The 25,357-nt window shown below is 41.3% G+C and overlaps 1 protein-coding gene across 4 annotated transcripts; it reads right to left on the bottom strand.

Moving 5' to 3' along the window:
• Positions 1–816: 816 nt before the first annotated feature.
• Positions 817–24,997, bottom strand: LOC106737070 (arylsulfatase H). Of its 4 annotated transcripts, XM_014600477.3 has the most exons (12): positions 24,756–24,997; positions 22,774–22,800; positions 21,296–21,356; positions 18,474–18,623; positions 17,002–17,123; positions 14,217–14,339; positions 9,921–10,344; positions 9,015–9,151; positions 4,790–4,924; positions 3,420–3,582; positions 2,653–2,774; positions 817–1,223 (listed from the first exon to the last, which is right to left on the bottom strand). In XM_014600477.3, the coding sequence occupies exons 3-12, from the start codon at positions 21,316–21,318 to the stop codon at positions 853–855; spliced, it is 1,770 nt and encodes a 589-aa protein (XP_014455963.1). In that variant the 5' UTR covers positions 21,319–21,356; positions 22,774–22,800; positions 24,756–24,997; the 3' UTR covers positions 817–852. The 4 variants fall into 4 exon arrangements, with proteins under 4 accessions (XP_014455963.1, XP_006274657.1, XP_059576921.1 ...); XM_006274595.4 differs by lacking the exon at positions 22,774–22,800; XM_059720938.1 differs by lacking the exons at positions 22,774–22,800; positions 24,756–24,997 and adding an exon at positions 23,667–24,741.
• Between the last annotated feature and the right edge of the window lie 360 nt (positions 24,998–25,357).

The raw sequence follows: 25,357 nt of genomic DNA, 5'->3' as shown, positions 1-25,357 counted from the left end.
CTCTGGGGTTTTGTAGCTGGTGTCACTTATCTCGTGTTATGGGATAGTATGGTACATGCTTCCTCAGTTCCCAGGCAGTGTGTCCTTGTTGCCTTAGACAACCTGTCTACCTTGAAGGCTGATCTTGTGTAATGGGATACCCCCCTCAGTTCTCAGGCTGTGTCCATCCATTGGCCTTGTTGTGCTAGATAGCCTGTCTGCTTCCAGAGCCATGAGAAGCTGTGTGTGTGTCTCCCAGGCTCTTTAGAAATCCATTTAACCCCGTTGCCAATCTTGGACCCTTATAATGCATATATCTATACCTATAAGCCAATTCCCCAAAAAACAGACCTTTAAATACCATTTCTAAGCCAACAATCACCACCTGGTAGGGCTTCACAGACCCTTGCCTTTGATGTATACTGACACAACAGTAAGTATTTTACCACTTGGAGATATTCTGTGTTTCACCAAAAAATTGAAGAAGCCTCTTTCTAGATGGAATATAGCAAATTACTGTATAGAAATTCAGAAAGGCACCCATTATGAGCATGTATGTACAAAGCCTTACACATCAAGAAAATCAAACTTATATTACTTGGGCAACCTTAATTCTGGCACACTGTAGCATATCTGGATTACAAATTCAGATGTGAAAAGATGCATCCATGACTTATGCCTATTTTATAAAAGACGACTTATCATATGGAACATACACTAGTTGGTTCCCTTCAGACTGATATTTTACCTCTCAAAGTGGCCTTCCTCAAGCCCATTTTATTCATTTGAAAAATTGCATGATCTTAAATTAAAGTTCAATTAAAAATGCTTTCAAACTTCTTTTTCACAAAATTCACCTTTTATTTATTTTCTTTATACAGTATTGTGTGCACTGTCATCTTCTTTATCACACCAACAAAATGGGAATGTCCCACAACAGGGCTGCAGCCAAGGTTTCCATAAAATGTTGTACAAAGAGAGCTGTTGTGGGACTGGAGTCAGTGTCCTGCGATGTCCTTCCACTGCTCTTTCTATTCTGCTTATTATTGTGTCAAATAGGGGCTCAGTGCCAGGTGAGAGAGGATTGTTCTCTGAAGGGTCTTGTGAGAGGTCAAACAGCAGAGGAGGGTCATGATGGGTTACGCCTTCTCCAAAACATGGGCAAATTCCAATTCTATAACAAGCTCCAGCACCTTCTGGACTGAATTTTGGGGTCACATAATGAGCCTTCCATATTGCACCACCTGGCAGAAAAGAAACAAAATACAAATTGAATACTGAATGATAGAAAATTAGTTTTTTCAGGAGTTTGTCTAGAAGACATTGTACTTCAGCTGGTTAAAATGAACATGAACAATCAAAATGTAACGTACCATTCAGACATGATTTTAACCAATTATGACTTTTTCTAACATTGGTATCTCTTTCTTTTTAATGCAAAAATGGAAAAAAGTATCCTGCAGCTCCCTAGAATACTTTCCTTTTAATTAACAGAGCAGATTGACATTGCTGTTTAGCTGTCATAAGACAGTAGCTGCATTGGATACGGAATTTAGCTTACATAGAACTAAAGCAATAGCACCACACTCGGAGCAACTGTGAAAGGATGAAATAGGAGACTTGCCTGTAAACTGGCCAGCAACCTGATCCTCTGGGGGCACATAGTATAATATGATTTCAGGCCACCCAAAAATTGTTACTACCCTCTGATTACCAGTGTTTTACCTGGATGGTACAATGCTATACTTTCTAGTAGGGCTGTGTGAAGCTTTGGTTGCTGATTCAGTTCGGTGGAGATTTGGCCCAATTCAGCGGCCGAATCTCTGAATCCAAATCAAATCAGGAGACCCTTTAATCTCTCTGAATCAAAGTGGAACCTTCTGAATTGATTCAGAGAGATTCAGAAAGATTTGATGATACAGATATAGACACAGCTTTAAATGTTTTTTCTACTTACCTCAAGGTACCAGGTGGCTCATTTATGCTGAGATGCTGGGGTGGATGAAGCACCCCACAGGAGTGCAGAGAGTCCCCAGCGCACTTGGCAGCCGACTGGGAAATAGACCAGAAGCACTTCCAGTCCACTTCCAGGTCCACCGGGGCGTGCACAGGGCCCTCTCCATGTGCCCCCCGCTCAGCAACTGGTGCCTCCTAGGTCTGGGGGGGCACCCAAGGTCCACCCATGGCCAATCACTGAGCTGGAGGGGATGCGGGAGGGCTCCCTAGCACACTTGGTGGTGGATACAAAAGTTGACTGGAAGTACTTCCGGTCCACTTCCGGGTCCACGGCTGAGCACATGGGGGGGGGGGGGGGGGAGAGGCGTGCCCTTGTGGGACGCTCTGTTCGTTCCACCATCACAGCATTCATGAACCACGTCTGGTACATTGAAGTATGTAGAAAAAAACATTTAAAGCTGTGTCTATGGCTGAATCGCTGATTCTTTGAATTAGCATTGAATTGGGACATTGATCTGAATCAACTAATCGAATCACTGTCCCCGATTCAGGCCAAATCTGAATCGAATATGGCCCATTTCGCACACCCCTACTTTCTAGCCCATGGAGCTTGTTACAAAGTCTCAATGTATTTAATGTTAAATTAGAGTAACTGAGCTGGACAAATACATTTCTAAAGATAGAACCAATGGATGTTGGAAGACCCTTCATACTCACTGTCTTTCTGGTGCCACCGCACTGCATGTAAATGCACACCACAGTAGTGAAACATGAACTCATGCTCTGAGTGCTGAACTCTTCCCTGCAGTAATGGCATGAGGTCCCGTCCATCAATTATCCTTATACAATATAAAAAATAGGTATCACCAGACAGGTTGAGTTGTATGACAATAGCTCTCTATTCAGACATCTTATTGTAACTGAAAACACTTAAATCACCTTTACTCTGACATGTGAACAATTTGTGAGTGTCGTATGAAATGTGAATTTGAAAAACAGACTGGAAATCTTATGAAAAAATGCATGTCAGGGTATTTTTCAAACCGGGTACCATGTTGCATTTGGAGCTTAAAAGGAATGAATATGTTTTAGAGCAGGGGTGGCCAGAGTTACTCACCCCAGGAGCCACATCCAACACTCCACCGAAGTTCAAGAGCTGGAGAGAGGGGAAGGAGTGGGGGGCGGGGGTGCTGAGCAACCTGGAGTGGAGATGAGCACCCCCCACCCCCCCTGCACTGCCAAGCCACTCCAGCTTTCCCCATGAGGAACACACCCCAGAGTAAGTGCCGTGGCTGCAGCCCCCACATCAGCAGCTGGGCACCTGAGCAGTGGGAGGTGCTGGGCTGTGCTGTCCCCTGAAGCCACCTCAGGGAGAAGTGGGCAGGGCTTTGACCACTTTCTGGAAAGCCTCAAGTGCCATGCCAGTGAGCTGCATGCTGCTCGTGAGCTTCAGTTTGACCACAGTAGTTTTATGGTGTCAGTACCTGTCCTGTGGCACCGTCCCGCCCGCCAGATGAGCCACTGTAGGGAAAATGTCCATAAGGCTTGTAGGTTCATCGATGACTATGTCTGTAGGTAACACTCCTGGCCACCTAAATATCCCTGGCACACGGATTCCTCCTTCCCAGCCTCCCATAGCTTTTCCACCTTGTATTAAAAATAAGAAGGGAATTTATAAATGTGGGCTTTGTCCACACATGCATGAATGTTTGATTCCCTAGGGACAACTAGCCATGGTGCACTTTGTGTCATCACTAGTTGTCCCCAGGGAATGACTGTGTCAGGCATGCTCTGGTGTGTAGCAATTTACTCTAGGTGGGGTAGGGGAGGCTGGGGCTGGCCTCAGCAACCTTACCAGGGGTCCTGGGGGCATCCTGGGGCTGCAGCAGTGGTGATCCTGCTGTATGGAGCCTGGCCAGCAGTGGAGCATGGATCTGGATGGCCAGGCTCCATGCTGCTGTCATGTGTGACACTGCTGCCATATGTGACACTCTGTTTTGGTTTTTTTTCTGAGGGTTTTTTTGACCCCTGAATATCCAGGGGTCAGAAAAACCCTCCATGCATCTCCCTTGCAGCATGGAGAACAACTGAACGTTAAGTATCTGGTGCTACAGATATGTCTGCAGTGCTATGTACTGCATGGCCGCGCTTGTCTGGATGCAGCCGCAGAATGCATGGAATGGAGTCTATATATCCTGCCAAGCATTTCTGGTTTAGTTAATTAAGCCTTTCTGACTTTTTCAGTTTTATCTTTGTTTTTTCACCTCAAAAACAAATTTAGAGACATCATAATCATTTAAGCTGTTTCTCTTCAGCTGACCTCTTCAGCACCTTAGTCCATCTATTGACTCTCCTTTGCTTTACAGGAAAAAGAAAATACTAGAAAATAGTGTGGATTACATTTTAATATAGAAATTGTCTCATGATTGCCACTCTCCCATACTCTTTACAGTTCCTTAGGTCACTTTCCATTTACAATCATATAATATTCCTGTTGGAACTATGAAAATTATTTACATCTAAAATTAAACACTGTAAACATGTTTAATGGGAGTATAAATGTTTGAATGCAGCTTAACATGAGATCAGTCAGCTTTCTAGAGACAATCAGGTTTGACATCCTCCTCATTAAATAATACTATATATTAGTATAGTTCCTAACCTTCTTTGAATATGTTAGTACTGTAAGAAAAATAGGAGCACCTTTATCAATTCCTTTTGTAATGGCAAAAGCCTTGTGTGCCTTTCATTTTTTGGCCAGTCAAGCTTTAGATGTGCCTCAGTTGTTCAATGACTACTCTCGATTATATCAATTTGTATTTTTCAGGAACTCATTCTTCACAACAGTTCTTACCTTTGTATATTCCATTCCAACCACCCATCTGGGCTTTTCCTTCTTGAGCTTCCAATAATCCACCATGGTCAGAGGCAAAATAAATGAGTGTAGTATTTTTCAAATCTTCTGTGCTAATAGCCTCCAAAATCCTGCCTGAAAATAAAAAGAGTATCTATATTAGTGAAACAAATATTATCTCTTATCTGCAAACATGCACATGTTTAACTTCATACGTAGTTCAACTGAGCTCAAAGGGGTATTCACACATTCTTGTATTCATAATTTTTGTGTGATCAAGTCATATGTTTAAGAATTTATTAAGACACTTGGCAGTTGTTAAAACAATGTCACAAGTAGAATCAGAAGAATTTTGGCTGCTTGCAGATGTTCAAAAACAAAACCAAAAAAACACACTTTACCAGAAGCAACAGCATGTTACTTCAGCCTGGCTGCAGCATCTGTAAAGATTGGGTGCTTCAGTGGGACTTTTTGTCACTTTTAGCTAAAGCTGATTCAATCATCTATTAGATAAAAACTCCAAAACAGCCCCACTAAAGCACCCAATCTTTACAGACACTGAAGACCTGGGTTGAAGTAATGCCCAACCCCTTCAGCGAATGCATGGGGCTCGGTGCAGGAACATGCCAAGTTTAAATAAAGCATCCTTTTTTGTTGTTTTGTTTTGGTTTTTTTTGTTTGTTTTTTAAAAATATGTCAGTACCCTTTATGTCTCAGCCCCAACACTGAGCTTCCTGCTAGGCCAGACATGCAATGTTTGGGATGGAGCATAAAATTACTTAATCCTGAGAATCAGGCAGGGGTCAGCTTTTTCCTAGACCCAGGGCTGCCCCCAGCCCTGAGCCAGTTCCAGATCTGGGGCTGTCTGGAACTGGACCTCACTATCAGCTTATAGTCAGCCTTATCCCTGAGACAGGCTCAGGACTGGGGGTGCTCCATTTTCAATTTATGGCATACAAACAAGCCACAAAGGTGTTTCACGTATTTTGTAGAATATCTTTGTGGACGGTTTGCCACTTTATAGCATCATGTATTGCTTACATGTGTAGCACTGTTATTACTTGTGCTATGATTGATACCTTAATCACATCATAAATGTAACATGTGCCAGGGGCTCAAGTGTCTGTCAATGCAAAGACAAGGTGTACTGTCCAATAATCTCATTAATATTAGTATTATTGCAGTTATGCCCAGGACTCCAAGTCACAGATGAGTACCCCATAATACTAGTAATTGCACAAAAAGAGAACAAAACAGGACACCAACTACAAAGAGTTACAATCCAAGTAACAGAATGTCAAAGTACGAAACAAAAATGATACAGACAGTATTGTAATTTTTATGATTTCATTTTTACAACAGTAGAGTTCTCAGCATAGGAAACTAAATCTGAGCAAATAATTTGTTACAAATATTTTTTTACTAAATCTTTCATTTAAAAATTATTCACAAACTAAGCCTCATTTCTTATTTTTTTGTTTATATTTGACTAATAGTTCTCATGAATAACCGTCAGCCAAAAATAGCTTGTGAACTGTATGTTTTAATTATTTGTCATCTGTTATTCTGATTGTGATTGGTCACCTAAGGCCTTTTTTAAGGAAAGAGAAGCTAATAACAAACTACACATTGGTGGCATGATTATTTTCGAATATCAAGTCATACAAAATTTGTCTCTACTTATATAGAATCATGGAGAAGTAGGGCTGGAAGGGACCTCTAGAGGTCATCTAGTCCCTCTAGAGGTCATCATCCCTATCTAAACCATCCTATACAGTCCATAATCTAAACTCTACATGGCTAGGGACAGAAGTTATGCATTAACTAGTTTAAGTAGTCAGAAAGCAGTTTAAACCTGTAGCAGGACAGAAGCTAAGTGCACTTAAACCACTTTCAAAATGGCTGATACTGTTTTAAGATAAACCTGGTTGGATGTATTATCAGACTTAACTGATTTAGGTCAAACTGGTTTGTGGAACTTCTGTCCCAGATTCCCTCCTGGTTCAAGTTAACTCACAGTCCCTTAGCATCCTATGATGCTTTGCAGCCCTGGTCTGTGCTGTCTAGTCCAGCAAGCAGGGCCTTCCCTGCCCCCCCTGCTCCTAGCCTTCCCTGCCCCCCCTGCTCCTAGCCAGAGCACTATCACTTTGGATGGCTGAGGATGGGGTGGGAGGAAAAAAACTCACCCCACTGGCACAGCACCAGACCCCCAGCCAGGTGCTGCTGGTTGGATTGGCTAAGGGCAAGGTGGAAGCAGAAGCCTGCAGCAAGTCTTGGCTCTGCCACCCAAAGCTGGGAGCTACAACCCAACTCTCAGCTAGTCCAGAGGCTGAAAAGAAAGCATGGCAAAGGCACTCTGGCCCTGCTTCTGGGTCTAGGAGGCAGAGCCAAAGCTTAGTACAGGCTTCTCCTTCCTCCCAGCCAGCCCAGAGGCTGAGAAGGGGGTGTGACTCCTGGTAAGCCAAGCCCGGGTACAGGTTTCTCCTCTCCCTCCTTTCCTCACTCCCTTCTTCCTTCAGCCACCCCTGAAGCCTCAGTGAGGGCTTTTTCCTACCCCCTGTCCTCAGCCAGCCCAGAGACTGAGAAGGAGCCATGGCTCCCAGCTGTGGGGGGGCAGGGGGGGAGCCAAGCCCCTCCTTCTTCCCCTCTCCCCTCAGCTTGACCAGAGTCTGAGAAGAGGGCATGACTAGGGGACTCCAGCCCTACTCCCAGCTCTGGGAGGGGATGGAGCCAAAACCCACTGTCGGCTTTCCCCCCATTAAGCCTGGAGGCTGAGGAGTGGGTGTGACTCCTGGTTTCCAGCTCTGGGGGCAGAGCCGAGCCCAGGTGCAGGCTTTCCTCCCCCAGTGCCTCAGCTGGCTGGGAGGCTGAGAAGGGGGCATATCTAGGAGATTCCAGTCCCAATCCCACCTCGGAGTGTGGGGGGAGACAGTTTCAGCTTACCCGTCCTGGGAGGCATGCTCTAGCACCCCCTGGCTATTAGCATGGGCCACTGCAGGGATCGGGCTGCCTTTCTTGTTTGAAAAAGTGAACTTCAGTTCACTTGCTTATTGGTTCAATCTATGCAGTTTAAAAAACCTTGCAAAGATTGAATCACTTCAGCCTCAAGCTTTTTGACTGTCTACTTAGCCAGTAAGACTACTGTCAACCCTGACACAACACAGAACAAACACCGTAACCTGCCATGGGTAAAGCAGGGGAGACATGGCAACCAATGTCCTGTTTCTAAAAAAGGTTGTCAATATACGCGCAAGAGATTCTAGGTAGAGGGCCACACCCTTTGCTACAAAGAAAAGCAATCCTGCCCCCTCCCCCCCCCCCCACCATAGTGCATACCAAACTGATATGGAGTAAAATTCCTTCCTGACCCTAAATATGGGGCTGAGTCTGACCCTGAGCAGAAGGGCAAGACCCTCTAGCCAGGAACCTCTGGCTTTGATCTCAGCCAGGGCATTGACACACCCCAATCAAAATCTCCAGCCTTGGCTGCAACCAACATCCAGTATCTCTGAGTGAGGCCTCAAAACATCCTGAAACATGTAGCAGAAAACTGGGCTGGGGATAACCAGCAAAGTCCATAGGAAATACCTATAGAATAACAGAGGTACAGTTACACCTAGATCATCCCTGACCAATGGCTGTCTCATCTTTTCTTGAACACCTCCAGTGACGGAGAATCTACAACTTCCCTACGCACTCTATTCTACTGCCTCATTGTTCTAACAGTGAAGAAGTGTTTCCTAATATCTAATCTAAACTTACTTTGCTGCAACTTCAAGCCATTGGTCCATGTCCTCCTCTCTGCAGCAAGAGAGAAAAGGTATTCTCCCTCTTCTTTATGGCAGTCCTTCAATTATCTGAAAACTGCTATCATGTCCCCTTGTAAACACCATTTCTGCAAGCTGTACATGCCTAGCTCCTGCAGCCACTCCTCATATGACTTATGTTCCAAGCCCTTTATCATCTTTGTTTCCTGCATTTGGACAGTTTTCATTTCCTTGCTTTTTCTATAAAGTTTTCAATTCTAAGAGGACCTGATTTGTTATTCCACATTTGGAATTACATCATAAGTGGTTATGGGGATTGTAGAAAATTAGGGCTGGAAGGGACTTCACGAGGTCATTTAATCTAGCCTCTTGCTCAAGGCAGGATGATCCCTGACTAAATCATCATAGTTAAGCATCTGGATAACTTAAAGCAAGACATCTGTGCTAAGTCAACTTACCTACCATCCAGTCCATCTCCTCTACATTATCTCCATATAAACCATGTCTACTCTTCCCAAGAAACCTCTCTGTGGTGATAAGCGGGGTGTGGACATGTAAAAGGGAAACAAAGAGGAGGAATGGTCTGTGCTTGTTTCTTTAAAGAAAAAACAAAACAATAAATGAATAAAAACAACCAGTTCAACAAACACACAAATACATCTATTATTTGTTTATAAAGAAAGCTTTTAGTCATACATATTAAGGCAGACTCTTTTGTTAATATAATTTGCACTATTAGTTGCATTAACATTCCAGCAACTCATCCCCAAATCATTTACATTCTGTGAAGTATCACTATCCAGCAAATTTGTTTTGTCCCAGAAAATTGAACTAATTTTTGAATGTTTAACATACTCCCCTTTTTATTGTCCAGTCTTGAGTGGAGATGTTAGGTAGTGGAGAGAGCATTCTTAGCTAGTGTAAATCAAAATAGTTCTACTGAAATCAAAGGGGCTAAGTCATTGTACACTAACTGAGAATCTGGACCTCAAGACTTCATTTCCTTGTTGCAGTGACTGGGATGGTGGGGTGAGGAGGAAGAGGACGAACATGTTGAGGCACCAGTATGGATCAATAGCTCAAATCTGTAAAAATCATTCAAAATTTATCCTGCTTCTCAGAATCAAATATATCCATATAGATATTCTAGACATGCTTTAGTCTAAAACATGAATATTTTGGGAAGTTAGAAACTCCTGAAAACAGCAAATTATAAAGGAAGCCTCTGGATAGCCCTTTTAGACTAATTACTTTTTTTATTAATAGTGTACAGAGGGCTTTATGCTTGTAAATAATTTGTTTAGAATATAGTAATTGATTAATAAACTGCAAAGCAAATATGTTCAAAATGGAATGTATTTTACCTTTTAATAAAGGAGACAGCCTCTTTCAAGAAAGTAGATGCAGTTCTTTCTAACACCATTGGCTGTTCTGTAATTTCATGGTTTCTCATCATAATACAGTCCCAGTATCTTGTGAATCCATACATTGAGAACCAGGACATGAAGAACAAGAAATCAAACCAAGCAAAGCAGATCATTATTTTCCAGCTGAATGAGACCAGGCCAGCAAGTTTTCCTACAACAAGTGTGAGTACAGCAAGGCTAAGTATCTGAGTAAGAAGCCAAAGTTCGGATCTCAAGGCTCTGGCCTTCTCTGGAGGTTTTGTTATGTGACAGTCATTCATTAGACTAAAAGGCATACCATAAAAATAATCAAACCCATGGTTTAAAGGGTGATGGCAATGATCGTTGCGGGATTCACAGTTAATACCTTGATGCCACTTTCCTGAAAATACAAAGTTTTAAACATGTAAAAGGTTGCAATCTTTTAAAAAATGTGCTTTTCCATCTATATACCATTTATCTAATCACATTCCTTTTTTTCTACTCTGAGAAGGTCCTACTGTTCTGCTCTACTTCCATTCTGCAGTTGCACAGGGTGCCAGCCGCAGCAGAGAAGAGCAGCAGCAGTGAGCAGGTTTCTTCTGCATCTGCTGGCTGGGAACAGGAGGGGAAGAAGGAATGTGTACACTGATACCACTGTCTCCAGCTGATGCAGATATGGAGGAAGCCCCAGAACTGCACCTACCCCCAGTAGTGTAATTGAGAGGGCAGAGGGGCACAACTGGAGCAGTAGTTCTGAACACCACCTTTGAGGGGCAGTGAAATACTAGTTATGACTGACTGAGCTGCTGTGATTGACACTTTTATCCAGTGCTGCTCTGGACATCACATAGCTGGCTAGGCACAGAACTCTGCTGCTATACCTCTTCCCAGCCTGCTTCAGCCATGAGTTGAAGGGAGCAGTTGCATAGAGTGCAGAGCTTGGCCAGGGACAGTGGCAGTGGCAGTGGCACACCAATTCCTTCTTCCAGTGCCTGCTCTTGACCAATGAAGGATGGGTAGGAGGAGGTTGGTGGGAAACAGCAGGGAGCGGTGCTGGAAAAAGGATCCTGCTTACTACTGCTGCTGTCCCCAGCCAATCCTGGCACCCTGTAAAGCCATTTCTAAGCATCTAGAAGGAGAGAGGCAGGAGCAGCTTCAGGGCTCCCTCTGCCCCTGAATCAGCCAGGTATGACAGGCAGGTTTTTTGTGCACTTGGTCCCTGCCCAACACCCTGGTACCTCCCACCAGCCCAGGGGCTCTAGCCATGCCTTGCCTCATCTCTCACATCCCACTTTAGAAAATCCTGGATCCTTCCATGCATGCCTATTCCTCACAAAATTTCAAGCCACATAGAACAAAACAATTTCCTCCATACACAGCATTCTGCAAGCTATGAGAAAAGGGAAAGGGTGTAAACAAAAGAAATCATTTTGTCATGTATGAAATAACATTATCTATAAATAAAAGATAACTCATCAAACATTTTCATAATAAAATCATTGCTCTCATATCATATCACTGATAATTAATTGCTGCATATACATTACCACTAAACTGGATTGAATTTTTAGAAAAGAGAGCAAAATGTTCAGCACTGAGGCAATTCTGAGTTATTCAGATCTGATACACATCCTAAAAGTAACTGTGAGTTAATTTAGTGCCAGCCTAAGTGTTTGGGGGCAGATAGGTACTATCATAGTCTTTAATGTTGCTCTTTATTACCAGGAAACTTCATCACCTCTGAGACTCTTTTCAACCAAGACAGATAGTCTTTCTCACTTATGTGATATTTTTGATGTCTATGTTAGGATTCAAATGTAGGAATCTGAAATTTAGTACTCTTTGACATGCCATGGTGTCCCTGAGGGATAAGCTTTATGGTAAAATACAAAACAAGTGTCTTTTTTTCAGTGACTAAATGCTAAGGCCAAAGTGAAATAGAAAGATTCAAATGTAATGTTGATGATTATTTTCAGCCATTAGAACATTATTCTTGGCTTTCCTCTTTTCTGAAGCCTTGATAGGTCACATTTTTAATATCATCCTCTCATCTTTATTGTCTAATCTGAATGAATAGAAATCAATTTGTAGATGCACATACATTAGTATAATGTGTAGTAATGTATCTTTTTAATTTGCATGTGTACATGTTATATAGGTAGGTCATCAGTGGGATGCCCAAATTTAGGTACCTATTTCAGACTGATGAGTCCTTCTAAAAGTTATCTTACTGGAATATTTTAGGAGAATTTAAGAACTGCATCATGATTAGTATCACCGTATTTCCCATATCAAAAAAGAGGACACCTGTGGGGGGAGGAGAGGGGGAAGGGGTATATAATGGGGGGGGCAGTGATATGCCCATGCCCTGCCTTTGCCCCTCACTCCTAAGACATCCCCCACAAGCCTTGCTGCCTCTCACTCCTGACCCACTGTACCCCTCCTCCCAGGCCTGCCTGTGCCCCTCCCTCCCAATCCACAGCCCCGTCTGCCCCCAGTCCTGCCAGTGACTCTCACACCCAACCCACCAACCCCTGCCCCCCCCAGCCCTGCTACCCATGTAGCTCACATGCGTGCTCTCTCTCTTACCTGCAAGCAGCTGCCAAGGCCTATGCACAGAGCACATGATCCCCCAAAAGCCAATCATCTTCCCCTACGACTCCCAGCCCCAAGCAGCCAAACTGCAAGTGCAGGGGAAAAGTGGAGGCAGAGCAAAACCCCAGATATTTGCTTGCATTTTAAAAACCTACCTGGATGGAGGACAGGGGATCAAAAAAAAGGACATGTCTGGGAAAACTCGGGCATATGGTAACCCTGATCATGATCAGAAGGAGGAAAATTGTTTCCACAAGTCGCCTGTGTGAATATGTTGTGGTATTATTAGATACCTATAAATAAAATTAACATCTTCCTTAATTCTGCAGTATAAGATGATGTACTATGTGAATGTATCAAAAAATTGTGCATATGTATAATATGATATATTCTAGCTTCTGAATATCCTAAAGTGAGGTCTGGGGGGGTGTAAGGAACACATTAGAGGCCTCGGAAAAAGTGCCTCCATCTAGTATACATCCTCCATTATAGAAATGTTTGAATAGATTTTGGGTAACCTTGTAGAGAGACAGGCTTACAAGGCCAGAGTCTTCCCAATGTAAACAAGAAAGCATCGATTTAAGTGCTTTGACTATAGTCACACAAACAAGGCAATTAAAACCTATTACCATATAGAACAGCACTCAATGTCAAGAGTCAAAACCTAATTGATAAAGTCTGAGACCATCTTAGTTAAACAGTTGTTAAGTATTTGTCATAAATTCTTCATTTAGCTGGGGAGGGAGTCTTCATAATCAACCCCTTTTATTAAATTATGCATAATTAAGTTGTAAATGGATGTATGTTGCTAATAAGTGTGCGTGTGTGTATGTATGTATATATGTATACGTATGTGACTGTAAACCTGCAGGAAGAGGAGAATCATGGACCTGAGCTGTTGGAAAAATTGAACAAAAGCTTAGAGTTTTGGGGGTCCTGCTTACACCCATCCACTCAGGCGTGAGTATGTTTTTGCATTTTGATTGCCTGATCTGAATACTAATTAAACTTATGTTTAACTTCTTCATAAAGCAATTGCCTTGAGAAAAGATAAGCATGCTCTTTTTTTTTTTATTCCACGGTCCTGTCTGACACTGTAAGCTTCCTTTGTCCCAATTTGTGGTAGAGGGCTTCTCTTAAGAGGATGGGGCAAGGCATGACAAGCCCCTGGGCTAATGGGGGACACCAAGGAGTCAGGCAGAGAACAGGTGCATGAAGGGCACTATATTTGAAGGGCCAAACCCCTGATGGTGTGCAGCTCCATTGATTTTAATGTCTGCTACATCTTGGTATCAACAAAGGACTTGACATGCAGTGTCTAAAAGCTGAACATGCACATGCAAAATGTTTCTCTGTGTATAATCTATTTTGAGAATCCTGGTATTATAGGAAGCTGGTAAGATCCATGTAATGGTACAGGCAGTTAGATTTTTAATTCCTACTTGTAGCTTGTTTTGATACAGTTCTAACTAAAGGCCAAGCATGTTATTTATTTTCCCCAGCTGACTGAATCTCTCTCTGCATAGAATACTTTCTTTGGCTTAGAAGTGTTATTCACATGATGCACCCATGAAAGGAAACATTACAGCTACAGATCAATCTCCAAGTAAATGAAACTCAAAAACAGGTGTTCAGATGACATTATTTTTATGCAGATGCTATTGAGCCTTTACATACCTATGAGTCCAGTGATATAGCCTTGCTTCTGCAATATCTTGGCAAATGTGGTTTCATTTGGAGGGAGGCCTCCTGAACCACCATTCCACTGAATAACACGAAAATCGCTAGTGGAATCCATACCTAAAATATATACATTTAAAACAGTGCTAAACAAGTAACGAGAATGCTTGTATTCAACTCTAACCTTATAGTTAGGGCCATTTTTATATTATAACACTTGAATTCACTTATCTTCACAGTTGAAACTTGTCAAACTTGCTAACCCCTCTGCTATGTTCTTCCACTGTGTTAACATTTTTTTAATAAATGATTAATTTACTGGTGTAACAGGGAGCTGAGTCCATGTTGCAAAGAATGAAGAACAAAGGCCTGGCCACTTTAAGACAAGGATCTTTTGGCCCGGCAAGGGCCAGGTGTGGCTGAGTAGGCTACATAACTGGAAGGTGGGAGCGGCTGGGCTGGATAAAAGATAGCCAGCAGAGGGAGAGAGGTAGTACAGCCCTGTTTGATAAGGAGCCCAGATTGTCCCTGCCTGAGAGAGAGATAGAGAGAGACTGTATGGAAATAGCCCCAGGGGTGAGGGAAGTTTTTTTTTATGATTTTTCCTTTGGTTTCTGGTTTATTAAATGGGCCTACGGGGACAAATCATTAGGGCTGTGCAGAACAGCACCATTTAGTTTTGACTGCCGTTCCACCATTTTGATAGAACAGTGTTTCATTTTGAGTTTTGTTTCATTTTGAAAGCACTGTTCCGTTTGGGGAAACATGAAACTGCCTATAACTTTGTCATTTCTTGCCCGATTCATATGAAACATACAGGCATGGTAGCTCCTGCTGAGGCCATGAAGCCTGCCAGGTTTCAAGGAGCTAGGTGCAGCAGTTTCTGGGAAACTGCACTTCAGGTTGCTGACAAGCAAAACTCGTGACTGTGTGTGTGATAAGGTGCAGCCTCACTGGCACTGTGGCCTCTACACAACACGGTAGTGTGCCCCAGTGAGGTCTCCTCCTCCCCTACAGCCTCAGGTCAGACCACCACGTTAAATGACAACAGGTAATAAAATAACTTAGTGAGCAGCACAGTAGCATCTCAGGCAGCCAAACTGTCACAGAGCCTTTCTTTCCTTTCCTGCAGGAGCTTCTTCTCTAGCAGCTGCCAGAGAACTTTGCCTGCCAGCTCCAGCCTGGGGGCTTAGATGTGCCCAGGGCCCTGTGTCCTTCTAGTTAGATGCTAGGGTTGTTCGTCTAAGGATATGGCACTGGCAGACAAGGTCCTTTGGGTCAATCCAATCTGGTATCTTTTAGCAGACCAACTGAATACTTACAGAAATATATCTTAGCAAGCTTTCAGGTTGAAAACCCCTCCCCCAGGTTATACCAAAGCTGGCCAATGGGAAAAAAAAATATTGATGTGCTTGGGCCTTGGCCCCTGTAAATAAGCACTAGTTCCATTGAATTTTATTCATATTAAATTTTCTTCTATAATGTAACTCTTAATAAACATCAGGGATTCTGGTTTTCTCTGACAAAAAAAAAAAAATCTCCAATGTTCATCTTACTTTTTAAATCTGAAAATGGGGGGAGGGTAGGGGAAAGGGAAGTGAGTGTTAATCAGAGAAAACCAGGATAATTATTGCAGTGAAGTTGGAAGTTGTTTTTTGTTCTGTTTTTTTTTTTTTAACCAAAGTAAAAAGCCAAAACATTTTACTGAAGTCTGTCTACCAAAGTGAACGTTTTGAGGTGAGAGAGCAAATATGTAAATACACAGGGAATGCAACTCAAATATCAATTTTCTGTAAGTCTGAAAAGAGACAATATTATAAAGGTTATTTATATTGTACAGTAGCATCCGTGGTATGTGGGCACTGTGCCAAGACAAATACACAATTCTGTGTGCACATCTCCAATTGATCTCAGTGGGAATTCTCAGGATAGCACTAGGCCAACACATCAGCTTCAAACCCTTGGGGTGTTCCGTATTGTTATAATTTACAATAGTACAATGACTAAGAAATTATGGATAGAAGCTTGTATAAATATTTAGTTTCCATATTGTTTTATTCCAGGGACTGAGTTTGTCAGGATGGCTTTTTCTCAAGTAATGGAACCTACGCAGATAATGTAAATGTCAACTGATTATTTTGTGTAATGAGTGAATTCTAAGATACAGCTACAGAAAGCATTCTTGCCATTCTGTCTCCTAAGCGGAGGGAATAAATAAGTCCAAACATTTCTGAACATTCATTTACCCTCTGTTGACAGGTAAGTATACTACCAAAGGTATTTCTTTTTAGTACCTCTCAGCAAAACACATTTAAGAAATCTTTTGCCATTTGTGTACTGTGCTATCAACTGTTTGCACTTCATAATGGTATAGTAACTACTTAAAATTAAGGATATCACTACTTAAATAATATAACAGAGCAGCATTATTCCATACTTTTTAGTGGCACAAAACATACAGTTGGGGGGGAACATGTTGATAAGAATTGCTACTGCTTTCTTACCCTGCTCTTCTCTTTATTGGTCAGCTACACCTAAATATCTATGGAGCCCCAAAATAGTATGGTCTATGTGGAGGGGTACTGGGAGTGACTAAATGGACTTAATATGGTTGCTGATCCCATCTGTTTGTACTTCATAGACTTCTTTCCTATCAGTAATATACAATTGTTGTCGTGTAGAAAATGGGAAAAAGGGATTCTTATAACAAGAACATAAGGAAAATGCTTAACAACTACATTCTTTTGCTAAGAGAACACTATACTATTAAATAGATCCAGACCTGATCTGATGGGGTATCTGCCAGTCAAGAAGGCTGCTCTGCTTGGGGTGCAAAGTGGAGCTGCAGCAATGTGCTGAGTCAGTTTTATTCCTTCCTTTGCTAGACGGTCAATATTAGGGGTCCTAAAAAAACAATCAATTTGGATCACTGTATTTGAAGAAGGATATAGAGAAACTAGAAAGAATTCAGAGGTAAGCGATGAAGATAAAAAGGTTAGAATGGAAACCACATGAGGAAAGACTGGAGGAACCATGTATGTTTAACATGGAGAAAGGGAGAATGAGAGGCTACTTGCAGGTAGTAGAGAGGAGCTAATGAGGGACTCACCTGGTTGGAAAAGGAGTAAGGCTTGAGCTATATAAGCCCAGAGCCTGCATTACAGTGTTGCCAGGTATACAATAATTATCATGTTTGTACAATAATTTCAACTCTTGTACAATGTACAACCAATAATAGTAAAAGTGTTCAAAATGTGCAATAATTTTTGAGAGAGCCAATCTGTTCCGCATATATAAAACCCAAGTCACTCTCAGGGAGACTTAACTGACTTTTGGGTTCACTGTCAGCACCTTCTTATGACCAGAGATCGTGGTTTTCTCTGATAAAAACAATCAGTCCAACCCCCACCCCCCCTTTTCAGATTAAAAAAAAAAATCCAAAATCCACATTTTTCAATGAAACACCATTATATATCTGTATATTAGTGGATTCCTGCATCCTAGTAAAAGGCTGAGACCCAAACCAGAAGGTTCAAGAGCTCAGGGAAGGGCTGGGCTGAGTCAGAGGGTCTGCAGCTCAGAGTAGGCTAAGCCAGACTAGAGAACACAGAGGTGAGGCTGTGTATGGGATCAGGGGTCCAAGAGCCCAGAGGAGGGGCTGCATGTGGGACCAGGGGTCTGAGAGTGTAGAGGGAGACTGCATAAGGAACCAGGAGGTCTGAGGGTTCAAGGGGGCCAAGTGTATAAAGAGTTAAAATCAAAGAGAGAGAACAGCTGTGAGGCTTGAGCATGATGTAGGGGAGGAAACAGAGCCACGCATTGAACCCTTAAGGCTACAGGTACCCTGGAGGGGCATAGCTATGCATGTAGCCTTCAATGCTGCAGGGGTCCTGCAGTGGCACAGATCAGCTGAGAGGGTCTACTGAGCTTAAGGGTCAGATCAAAGTGGTTGGGGGTCCAGGAGAGACCCAGTGGTACCAAAAGTGGACTATGGCTCACTCTAAGGCACATGGGCAGCCTCCGTTATTCAACCTCTAGTAAGAACAAAGCATGGCAGGAAAGCAATTAAGGGACGGTTGCAATAGAGATTGAGCTGGGCAGCCATCACATGACCAGCAGGGGGATTCATGGCCTGGGGCATGAACCTGTCACAAGCCGACCACAGCACCCCTCTCAGTGGCTTCACTTAGGACAGAACATGCCAATCTTAAATTAAAAGGTAAATTAATATGTTAGTTTACTCAAATTCTTTACCTTATGGTATTATTACCATAGCAGCCTATATCTCCAATACCAAGATCATCAGCCAGTATCAGCACTATGTTGGGCTTAAAGCTAGATGAAGCTTGTGATCCAGGGAGCCATAGAAACAGGCACAAAACCAGCTTGATGGCTACAGTGTTCCTGAAATACAAAGAATAACAGTTCAGTATAGATGGACAGACATTTAAATATTTAAGTATCATCCACAGGGAACATATGAAGTGAAATCGAAGTGTCCCAAGCCCAATGAAAAATTGAGAGCTAAAAATTTCATGAAGAGCTAGCAGCACAAAACAAAATCATTGTGTTGTATGTAAACATATATTTTAAAGGTAGCCTGTGGCCATGTGGGAGACTTCAGTGAAGTTCAAACTATTTTAATACCTGCTTTAATAATAAAACAACCTATTTTTTTAAATTACTCGAACAGTTAGAAGTGACAAATACTTCCATTGTCCTCAACATACAAGTTTAGGTAAAGACAGCTAATGTGGTTGAATCTATCAGTTAGGCTACAGATAGTTTTGTTCCATTTTTTCTTCATTTCTGTGCACCTAATACCTCCTAGCAACAAGGGAGCAGGAACCCATCCTAGGAAGAAACAGAAGTTTAGCAGAATTTAACTTGTAGTAGTAGGTGAGTGGACTATGCAATTATAACTGGTGTTAATTAGTGATTCTTTGTGGAAAAAAAGCACAATCTTGAACTATAACATTATGCTTTTATGTCTCTCAATTTGTTATAGAAACTACCTGTTGACTTTTGCATTTGGACCATAGTAACAATAGCTGACAATTTAAGTCCTTATAGAAGTAAATACATGACAAACAAAAGAAAACACCAATCTGATTTAGCATAAATGTGATCTTTGATATGAGCTGGTATCAACACGAGTACAGCAATAAATATTTTATGAGAGAAAGCAGGGATTGGCAACCTACGGCCCATGGAGCCATTGGATTCAGCCCTTAGAACTGTAGCAAAGACAGTATTTGGTGTCATGGGGGCTCTGTCTGCACTATGCCAAAGCTACATGGTGGAGGCTTTGGGGGAGAGGGAGCTCTTCCTATGCCACAAGAAGTAGTGAAGGTGGTCTGGTCCTAGTGCAGGACCACCTCAGACCCAAGCTGGGTCATTCTGGCCAGCCACTGGAAAACATTGTTGACCCCTGCAATAAAACTTTAAAAAGAATTCCACTTTTACTATAAACATTGCATGGTAGAAATCTTCTGGGAAGTTTGGAAACAACCCAGAAGATAAGTTGACAATCAGGGACACCCTGGGGGCAGGAGTAGGGGCCAGGGCCAGGGCCAGGGCCAGGGCCGGGGCCAGGATCAGGGCCTGTCATGCTCTCCAGCCTGAAGGGGAAAGTCCAGCAAAGCACTGAAGCTCCATCGTGCATTAAATGCATGAGCGCTGGTGGGAAGCAGCAGATGGGAACTTGTCCAACTGCTCTGTGGGGATAGTTGGGGTGAAGCGGCAGTGAGGATCCCCACTGACCCTGCTGCTCACTGCCCAGCTGGCCTGTCTCTCTCCTATCCCTATGCCTACAAGGAGTCCAATCCTGCTCTCTCTTCCTCTCTCCCTCCTGAAGGTCAGGTCACAGGGCAGGCAGGTGGCTTGGGATAGGCTGCTGTGTCTCTCGTAGAGGGTGCAGTGTGTGTGTGTGTGTGTGTGTTGGGGAGGTGCGACTGCAAACCACACCAGATCCCCTTGTGGGGCAGTGAATGGTGCTTTAGTCCTGCTGCCAAGAAGGGAAATCCCCCTGCCTCTGGGATACTGCCTGCAGTTCTGGACCCCAAATAAGGCTGCTGTTAGTGAGAGGTCTACATCTCTCCCAAGTGATGGCAGCTCGTGTGGGTAAGCGTGAGCTCTTCCAGGGGGTGATTAGATATAGATTTCTCTGTCTGTCTGTCTGTCTAGAGAGATGCATTATATATAGGGAGAAAGATTTTGTATATGTGTGTGTGTGTATGTATACATGTAAACATCTATGAAGATATCTATATATAGAGAGATACAGGTATAGAGAGAGATGTGTGTATGTTCATGTATATCAAGATACCATATGTTGGTTACATAATTATGTGATGGTAACATTAAAACATGGGTACTTTAAAAGAGACAGCTTTATAGTACAGCATATGGAGTTTAGCACATGTTTAATGTTTCAGGAAAGGTAAAAAAACAAAACAAAACATTGAGATATATTGTGTAGGCCTACTGCTTTATTTTAATTGAAGAATTATAAACGGTAATCTTAGACTTGTAGTCGAGGCTATAGGTGTGGCCTGTATTTTTCTTGTAGTAGTTTACTGTAGTGTAGGTACAATGTAGAATATATATTTGAAAAAAGAGTTAAGAGTCTACATGAGCACTAAACCTAAACATCTTTCCTTTTGTGTTATCATACGTTTATGGAGATCTCATACATCTGAGTCATTTTCCCAAGGCAGTTGTTTTAGTCAGTTTTGTGTGTGGCAAAACTGAGTAGTTAATTCTGACATTATGTGTTGTGTTTTATTTATTAATGCATCATGTAACCATTTAACAGGTCTATTTATTAATGCTTTTTGATACATTCATGTTTATAATGGGGTATGAGGGGCCTCCAATTTTCTGTTTGCCCTGGACCCCAATATATCTTAATCCATCACTGATTCCATCAAAGCTTGTTATTGTTATTTTATATTCTTCCAATATTCTGTTATATTCATTGTAACCTTGTAGATTTTAGCGTACCACTGTTAAACTAACAACAACTCACAAGTGAAGATAAACAGTAATTCATCCCAGAAAATAATTTATTTTACCAGTAAAATGTTTGTTGCTGCATGATTTTGATCGACTAGCCTCTTTGTTGTGGTAAGGATTCTGTAAAGCAAGCAGAAACAGTAGTCTTAGTTTTAAATAACATTTTCAAGCGTTATAATAAAAATGGAATTATATAAAAAAGATAAATGTTTTGATTCAAAGTCCAATGAATGGAATCAATTTAACTGATTTTAGTGGGCTTCAGATCAGATTCAAAATGAAGAAGAGCAATCACAATAAAAAAATAAAAAAGGAATCAAGGTCTAAGAGCAGGTCACGATACTCTGATATCACTGATAGTTCCTGTTCTTCTCTTAGCTTTCCCATTCTAAACAGTGAAGGCGGGATGTGTCCACCCCTCAGGAGTTTTTACTTTTAAATAATAAAAAGTAAACAAGTAGCTGGAGAAGGTAGAGAGATTAACATTATGTTGTTGTACCGGGGCTTAGGTGAAAGAATTAGTTTGGTTGTAATTGTGTTTCTGTCTCTGTGCATGAGACAGTATCTGTAGACAAGGCTGCAGAAAACCACGGACATAACCAGACCAAGGGCTAATAACATGCCCCTGAGGAAAAGCTAGGAGAGCACTTTGGACAGAGGACTGTCTAAAAAGAAACATGGAACGATGGGCAAAAATGCTGTATACTGTTGTTTGATTCCTATTGTGGTCTGTATGTATCCTCTTTATATATTAAGCAGACTTATACTAGACTTTGCCATTAATTTGTTTTCCTAAAGGGCATTACTCACATGACCACCCAAAGCTAGCTATCTGCTTGAGCTCAAAGAGAGAAACATTATAAGGCTGGGCAACATTTTTAAGGTGTAACTTCTTTTTCCCTCCGGAAAAATGCCTACACAGGCTGACCAACACAATTCACAAATTTTATACTACAACTCTCAGGCAAAAAAAGTCACATTCTTCATTTCAACATTTGTAAGCAAAACATTTTGAACTAATATTTCACTTTAAAAATTAGGTACTTTTAAATTGTGCAAGGTAATGTATCCTACTAAAACAGAATGATTATTCACATTTTTCGTTTCTCTGGACAAAGTGAAAAAAATATTTGGGGTCAAACCAAAAAGACCCTTCCCCCTAAATATTTTGATCTGGTTAGCAAATGAAAGGATTGATTATTCACATGCATCTAATAATTATTTTTTCTGGACCTGGTTCTCTGATTTATTTATTTTTAAGTCATTGAATCAGGTATGATGCAACTGTCATGCAAGTCCACAGTAACCAGAAACTACAGCTGGAATCAACTGGAATGGCATCTGGAATCAATAACTTGCATGATATCCCATTAATATGATGGCAATTAAAATGTGACATGCTTTCTTTGTCTCTGCACTAACTTTTAGACAGAAACCCCTTCTTCCTTTTCCTCTACCTTTCAACCATGTCCAACAGACATTTATATTTAGTTAAGAGCAGTTTTTCTTAAGTAAGGAATCCTACAGATCTACTTACAGTTTCATCCTTGATAAGACTTATTCCCTGTAATAATAGAAACAATTGTTGTTCACTGTCATCTCCAAAATGCGATGTTTTTTTAACAGTTCAGGATGTCTTTAGAGACACGAAAAGTACGCTCTCATTCATGTTCACAGACCCTTGTTGCTGATGTCATTTTTATAGAAACACTGAAAATTTGACTTCCTTGTACTCTGAATGTGTAGTCCATGCATCTTTCTCATTTTGTATTTTGCTGTGCATCATGTTGCTGTAACATACCTTTTATTTCCTTTTAGAAAAAATGTCAGATTTTCCTGACATTGTTTCTGGACCGCTCTTATCTGTGGACTTTACCTTTGTTCTTTTACATATTTTGTATATGCCTGCTAAGTAAGTGTTATCACTCCTACTGCTTTCCAGTTGGCATGCATTTAAAACAAGAAGCTGTAGTTACAAAGGATGAAAAGAGAGACCAAAATGACCTTGGTTCACAGCATTTGAATGGGCTTATCAAAGCTTATTCAATGATTGCTAATACAGCTTTGAATATAAACCAAATATCCCAGTACTGTGGGTTTTGTTTGTTTAATAATCTAACTGCCATGCTCTACAGTTTAGTTTAATACCTACATGAGCTGAAAATGCGTATAATACTCAGTTCTGTGTAGATACTGGTAATAACTTTCACAATAACAAAGTAAGTCTAACTCACTAGGATTACAAACCTTTGCAGAAAAATTGCATTTTTTACAATTAGGGATTTAGAATGGATATGATTCTGATACCCCGCAGACTATACACACAAGAAACTGACAGTAACTTTCTAAATGGTGTCAAAAAAGCAAATGTTTATTAGACCTTTACTGCCCCTAGTCAGTGTCTGTGCGGACACAAATTTAGCTACATACCGTATGAGGAAGCAGAAACGAATCCTGATTTTTTTCAGATCTCTCCTATGGTGGAATTTTTCAGAGGTTCTAGGTAATCCCACTATCCGCAGAAGTTAGTGGAAGTTGCAGGGTCTCAGCATTATTGAAAATCAGTTAAAATTACAATGTGTTTGTCTGCTAGTCATTCCTGAGCTAAACATCAATGTTATCTTTATTCTAAATACAAGAATGAACACCAGAATTCTTTCCTGGAGATGCCTAAAACAGTATATTAACAAATACACTCTTTTTATATAGGTTCACTCTCTTCAAATCCCTTCTCTAGTGTAGGTGGAAATAGCGTGTGGGAAGACTATAGGTTCTGGTAATCCCTGTCTATCAAACCAAGTCAGTTAAAATGACTGCAAGTATTTACAGGTTAGGACACCTCACCCCACTGAACAAAACGCCCAAGGCCTTAACTTCTCATATATAACAGTCTTTTTTATTATGATTAGTCATGATTAAACAAAAAAAGTAAAATTTAAATAAAAAATCAGCAGTTTTATTAATCAAGATTGTTATTGAGTATTAACTTTTAACATCTTATTAACTAGATGACTTTTATACCAATAGCATTGTTTAAATCCTCTCCACTTTGCCATTAAAATATTCCTAAACATCCAGCTTAAATTTTGCATCTCCCTAGGCAAAATCTGCCCATTGTTAGATGCATTTTCCTTTCCATGCGAACAACATACCCGTAGCACCCAGCTGAACATAGCCGTAGCACCCAGCTGAACTCCTGGAAATCTCTTATATGATAATGACTCCTTACTCCAGTTTGTTAGAATAGCTGCTTTTAAAACATTCCTAATGGCAGACTGGGTGCATACAACACAAAGCAGTTCTCATAGTTTCAAAGCAACCACAGTTGATTGATCCCACTTTACAAAACACAGGCATATTCTTGAAATACTTGCAGATAGCAGCTGTCACTATAATAGCAAGCATCTTTTCAGAAGCTTTTTTCCAATTATTTGTGTCCAGGGCAGTACAAGGCCTTTCTGCAAGCCTATTAAAAATTCCCTGTACATTTCCAGGCATAGGAAGTAAGAAATACAGTACCTGGCAGTTTCACATTGCACCCTGGTAGTTTAGAATAGTAGGCAATCCACGCATTGGATGTGATCTCAGTTCCAGAGTTGATTCTAAGTTTCTCTGTGAAAGGAGTCCTGCCACAGTACAGAGGCTATCCTCACTTTCCAAAGGCAGTATACACTATCTGCTCATGCGCAATGCTCAAAACCAAAAAGGATCAGGGGAAAGCTTAGTCTTGCTAGTACAACACAAGCAGCTAAGTTAATGAAAGCTTACTACATACCCTTGCTGTTAGATAGGTTTGTTACGCCAGCATTCCCTAAACTGCACCTCCCATTGATGTTTGCACAGACTTTAGCATTCAGACTCACATATGGTTCAGATCATTGAACAGTAGGTCTTTCATTAAAAGTGTAGTTAATATAATTTCTGCCTGTTCACTGGATTCCAGAAAATAGATTAAGAGTCCTCTGTCAGGCTCAGCACATTCCAAGGAAATTATAATAATCCATTAGCAAACAGTTCCTCACAATCATTCATCATTTCAACCTGGAAACCAGGGAAATAAAAGTGAGGAGTAACATTTACAAAGCCACAGTTCAATTTTTTTTTTCAGGAAGTGGGGGAAA

Source organism: Alligator mississippiensis, chromosome 1 (assembly GCF_030867095.1).
Source record: "Alligator mississippiensis isolate rAllMis1 chromosome 1, rAllMis1, whole genome shotgun sequence".
Taxonomy (NCBI): Eukaryota; Metazoa; Chordata; order Crocodylia; family Alligatoridae; genus Alligator; species Alligator mississippiensis.
Note: the sequence above shows the minus strand (reverse complement) of the source record. Positions and strands in the feature narration are given on the sequence as shown.

Coding starts and splice junctions, on each gene's coding strand:
- LOC106737070 (XM_014600477.3), bottom strand. CDS start 21,318: ATGCAGCAACAAACATTTTACTG. Junction 4,925..9,014: donor GGAGATGGACTGGATGGTAG/GTAAGTTGACTT, acceptor TTTTATTTTCAG/GCAGGATTTTGGAGGCTATT. Junction 2,775..3,419: donor GGGACGGTGCCACAGGACAG/GTACTGACACCA, acceptor ATATTGTATAAG/GATAATTGATGGACGGGACC.